The sequence below is a fragment of the Lycium ferocissimum genome, unplaced genomic scaffold (assembly GCF_029784015.1).
Source record: "Lycium ferocissimum isolate CSIRO_LF1 unplaced genomic scaffold, AGI_CSIRO_Lferr_CH_V1 ctg6273, whole genome shotgun sequence".
NCBI classification, from domain to species: Eukaryota; Viridiplantae; Streptophyta; class Magnoliopsida; order Solanales; family Solanaceae; genus Lycium; species Lycium ferocissimum.
In genome coordinates, this window is record NW_026726289.1 from 32480 (window position 1) to 37319 (window position 4840).

The following is a 4840-nucleotide window of genomic DNA, read 5'->3' on the forward strand; positions in this document are numbered from 1 at the left end:
AAATAAATGAAGGCTATAATTACCAGTTCAAAAGCATCTAGATGAAGAAAAGGAGGGGCAAGAAGCAGATAATCTTAGTGCATTTTGTTGAAGAAATCCACATTCTTAGAGCCATATATAATTTATGTTTAACATTTTACGTTTTTTCATTGCATAAATTTCCACTCCATTAATGACAGACTTTTAGCTTTATGAGTAATTAAAAGAATTTGTAATTAAGGAATGACTTTTAGGCTTTCTAATATAGCATATAAATTTGTGTTGGGTGGGGGGGGGGGGGTCAAAAAAAGATAAATTCGATCCTTGACCGAAGAGAGATGTCACATCACTCTTCTTTTGCCTAGCTTTATATTATAAATAAAGCAGCTCAAGAAAAGGGAGCGCACTCATTTTTACATTACATAGAATCTTCACTCTGGACACGTACACAAATGTATATTTTGAGCTCTTTATAGTCTTCAATGGAGGTCACCTTAGACCTCACTGAAAGAAGCAAACAAACCCCTTACCCTTCATTAACAACACCCATTTTTTCCGCTAAAAGATACATAGCTACGTCCAAATATATAGACGCAACTCAAAAGAAACCCGATAGACTACTGTCCATTCCAAAACACCATTAGAACCACCTATGTTATAATTTTAAAATTATAAGATTTTATAAATTGTTCGTGTGTGACAAAAAGACGGAGGAGTATATATCACTTGGTGGTTACAAAAAACATATCTATACAATTCAGATTTACAAGAATAAACTATAGCATCATTTTCACACCTAATGCAAATTCACACATGTAGGCTGGAAACAGAAAAAAAAAGAAAAAGAATTTGCATAGACAAAAAATTATGAAATATATAGAGCCAAACTTATTTACTTGAAGCAACTGGCTCATTTCTACCATCCCCACCATCAAATCCACAATTTGTAGCTGATGAAGCATTTCCTCCTTCAACCTTCCCCCACTCAGAATTCTTCTGAATCTCCTTGGCAGTATCATAAGAGGCATGCAAGCCCAAGAACACATAGTATACCAAAATAAGGACAGTCCAAATAGCAAACCGTATAAAAGAATCCTTATCCATGGAAGCTAGAAGGAAAAAATTTATGGCAATGGATGCAGATGGTATCCATGGTACCAAAGGTACACCCCAAACCTTTGGGCTTCTTGCTTTTGGCACCAAAACTGTTATCCCACCAGTTGCCAAGAACCATATTGGCAATGTGACACAATATCCTTTCCAATCATCTGTAACACCCCAAATAATAGCAGTGCCAATAGATGATGCCACAATGAGTGCTAGTAACACAAGGAGCTTGTTTCGATCCTCTGTAGTGGTCACATTGCTGACATAGTAACGTCGAACAAGAAGAGCAAGGGCCACGAGAATGAAGATAAAGAGTGTAGAGATAGACAAAAGGTTTGAAAGAATATCAAGACTTGTAAATAATGCAAGAAGTGCACTAGATGTCATCATGAATATAGTGGCATTGGCTGGTGTTCCAGATTTAGCATTAACATAAGAAAACAAAGGGGGCATCATGTGAGTTCTAGAGATATGTGTCACATAACGAGCTTGTCCTACACAATTTACCAACAAAACAGAGGTCATCCCTTTTAGAGCCCCTGCAGCAACCACATACTTTCCCCAACCTAAACCAACAGCCTCAAATGCAACTGAGAACGGGGCATTAATATCAATATTCTTATACGACTGCATAAGACAAAGAACAGCAGCTAGTGCACAGTAAAATACAGTAGTCAATAAAACAGAACCGACTAGGCCAATAGGGATGTCCCTAGCCGGATTCTTGGTTTCCTCAGCCATAGTTGAAACAGCATCAAAACCAGAATAAGCAAAGAATAACACAGCTGATGCTTTGAATACACCACGAGGACCAAATGGCATGAAGGGGGTGAAGTTTTTGGTATCGGCATGCATTAAACCAGCAATGATGATGAAGAGGAGGATTAGAACATGAACAACTGATGCAATATAGTTGAGCCTAGAAGAAGCTTTGGTGCTCTTACATGCAATGATGGAAACTATAACGCAAACGCCAATGGCTATTGGATCAAGGTGATTGTAGCCTTCTGCTAGGCTACTGACAATGATGCGAAAATCATCAGGTTGGTGGCCACAAAGAGTAGCAAAATAGGAAGTCCAAGAACGAGCCATCGCGGCTGAGCCAATCACATATTCGAGAAGTATGTTACCAGCTGCTATAAATGCTACAAAGTCACCCAGCTCAACCCTCAAGTAAGCAAATGAACCACCTATAAAATATTTTAAATTTTTTGTCTGAGCATAAGAATAGAAAGAAATTGCCTGTTTATGACACAAGTTGGAGAAATCATGGTCAATGAAGCAAGAAGTGAAAAATATAATGTTCTCTAACAAAAAAAAGTAAAGGTTCGCATCCCCTCCATTTATTTTCTTTAGCATTCTTTGAATCTTTGGGTACCTTCCTCAAAATTGCACATTATTTCAGAAAGGAGTTCTACAGTTAGTGTTCAAACACTCACCCCTACCCATATCATGGCTCGCGCCCACAATAGTATATAGGTGAACTGCTCATCCTGGACAGCTCTCAAATTCTTGACTTGTTTGCAACAAAACTTCAAAGTAATAGAAAGTGAGTGTGGAAGTGAATATACACATGTGGGACAGTGGTAGTGTTCATAATTCAATAGGAGATTTAGCATTTCGCACTGCCTTTGGAGATGCTCATGAAAAGTGCATGTCGGCGTGTCTAGAAAAGAAGCTCCATCAAACCTTAGTAGAGTGAGTATGAAATAAAGTCATAAATTGGCAAAAGAAAAAGATACAAAGATCTAAAGGTGGAACGGATTGTCTACTTGATGTGAAACTTATCATAGCAGAGAATCCATTTAGGAAATTATTGGCGATTGCAGATTTTTGTTACAAGCCAATATGGTCACTATTAAGCATGTTTGCAGGGAGATAAATAAATTATAGATTTGTTGACAAATGAATGTTATAAACATGAAGACGTTAATTATCATGATAACGCAATTAAGAAAATTAAGCATGTTCTCTTTAGTCTACCTAACTTAAGAAAAATAATAAGAACTTAGTAATTTTCTTTATTCGTGGTTTTGAGATGCTTTTATAACAGGACTCGAAGACCAAGGCGAGGGGTCATGCCCATGGTCTCCCTGCCCCACTGGCACACCCCATAAATCATTAAGCACCAATCTACTAGAATTAGAAAGTTAGATGAGTGAGTGCCAAAATATATGGAGAAAGTCTGATCAAAGAGTAGAATTACATAAGGAAAGTAGAATAAGGTACTTAAGATGTCTACTGCTCATCAAGAAATGTAATGGTTATTACACATATGTAAGTGACTATGCATACCTGCCACTGGAATCTCCACAGCAAACTCAGTGTAGCAAAATACGGCTAGCATAGCTGAGATCCCAGAAATAGCATAAGATAGGACAACAGCTGGACCAGCATCAGTACGAGCTTCAAGACCAGTAAGAACAAATATTCCAGCACCAACAAGTGCACCTAACCCAAACCACATGAGATCCCACCAATTCAGACTCCTTTTCATTTGGTTAACACTTCTTTCCTTGGCATCCAACTCATCCTGCTCATCAGAACGTGTCACAACTCGATCCAAAAGTCGTGCTGGTGTATTACTCAATGCATTTACATAATTTCCCCAGCTCCTGAATGATTCCTCCGGCAAGAAATCATCCTTTGAAATTGAACATCCTCTTTTCCTCACTCCTCCAGCAGTCGACGATCCATGTCCTTCTTCCCCTATCCCCATTTTTATCCCTGCATTTCGAAATGGATATAAGTTATACACACTAGCAGTATAATTATTTATTACATGATTGCGTAGTTTAATCCATTATAACATGTAACTTACCATTTTATCAAGTTACTTGTTACTAATCTTTATCATACAAAATCTGTAATTGCCTCGTAACTGACGTTATTTTGCAAATAATAGAACTTAGACTCTTTCCAAATATAAACTAGAAAATGAAATTACACTTGGGAAAAGGAAAAGAAATGTTGAAGCAAATTGATGACTAACCATGTATTAGCATAGCTTTTCTTATTGGGAATAAAGTAAAATTTCTTTAAACACTTATACCATGTTATGTAGTAGTAACAAATTCAAGAATCGGACCATCTAATCACATATCACATGGTACAAATATGTAGCATGTCAACAATTGACAAAGTTTCTCATTATCTTGTGTTAAAAAAAGTCCTAATAAAAGCACTTGCTATCTTCCCCAAAAAAAAAAAATGCATATCCAACTGATCGTAGAATTTAACTATATAGCATTTTAATTAAGGTACAAACATGCAACAATCAAACACAAAACAAAAAAAGAATTACAAGAAGAAAAATTTCGTTTAGTGCTGAGACTAAAGTCTACCAGAGGAGACTGCCGGTGGAGGATTACTGGATGAGCATGTCCCCGACGAGCAGTGGCGGGTTAGTAGAAACAAAATAAATTGACGCCTTTCCGCACAAGTAGAAAAGGCAAGTTTACACTACATGTTGAAAAAGAGAAAATGATGTTTAGCCATAGAGAAAATAATGGTGATATCAATGGAGATTATTGTTGTGTGGAATAAACCGTCTTATGACTTATTTTATCTTTCTTAAATCTTTTTTGATGGAGTGAGGAAGACCGTGCTGGGAAAAGATTGGACAAAATAACATCTTACAATCATAGAATGTAAACAAAGTGTTACTATACACATGCAAATTTACGGAAATGCGCACAAAGTCCGACTTTTGACACTCATTTGCAGTCACTTAATCAACAAATAGTATACTTAA

The 4840-nt window shown here is 36.9% G+C and overlaps 1 protein-coding gene across 1 annotated transcript; it reads right to left on the reverse strand.

The window, feature by feature from the left end:
• Positions 1-309: 309 nt before the first annotated feature.
• Positions 310-4626, reverse strand: LOC132045205 (cationic amino acid transporter 1-like). Its single transcript, XM_059435748.1, has 3 exons — positions 4431-4626; positions 3382-3813; positions 310-2276 (listed from the first exon to the last, which is right to left on the reverse strand). Exons 2-3 carry the CDS (start codon positions 3803-3805, stop codon positions 868-870), a joined length of 1833 nt encoding a protein of 610 aa, XP_059291731.1. The 5' UTR covers positions 3806-3813; positions 4431-4626; the 3' UTR covers positions 310-867.
• Between the last annotated feature and the right edge of the window lie 214 nt (positions 4627-4840).

What these genes read in the sequence shown, in the direction of transcription:
- LOC132045205 (XM_059435748.1), bottom strand. Translation starts at nt 3,805, where the DNA reads ATGGGGATAGGGGAAGAAGGACATGGATCGTCGACTGCTGGAGGAGTG. An exon ending in TGTGGAGATTCCAGTGGCAG is followed by an intron (nt 2,277 to 3,381) that starts GTATGCATAGTC and finishes AATATTTTATAG; the next exon opens with GTGGTTCATTTGCTTACTTG.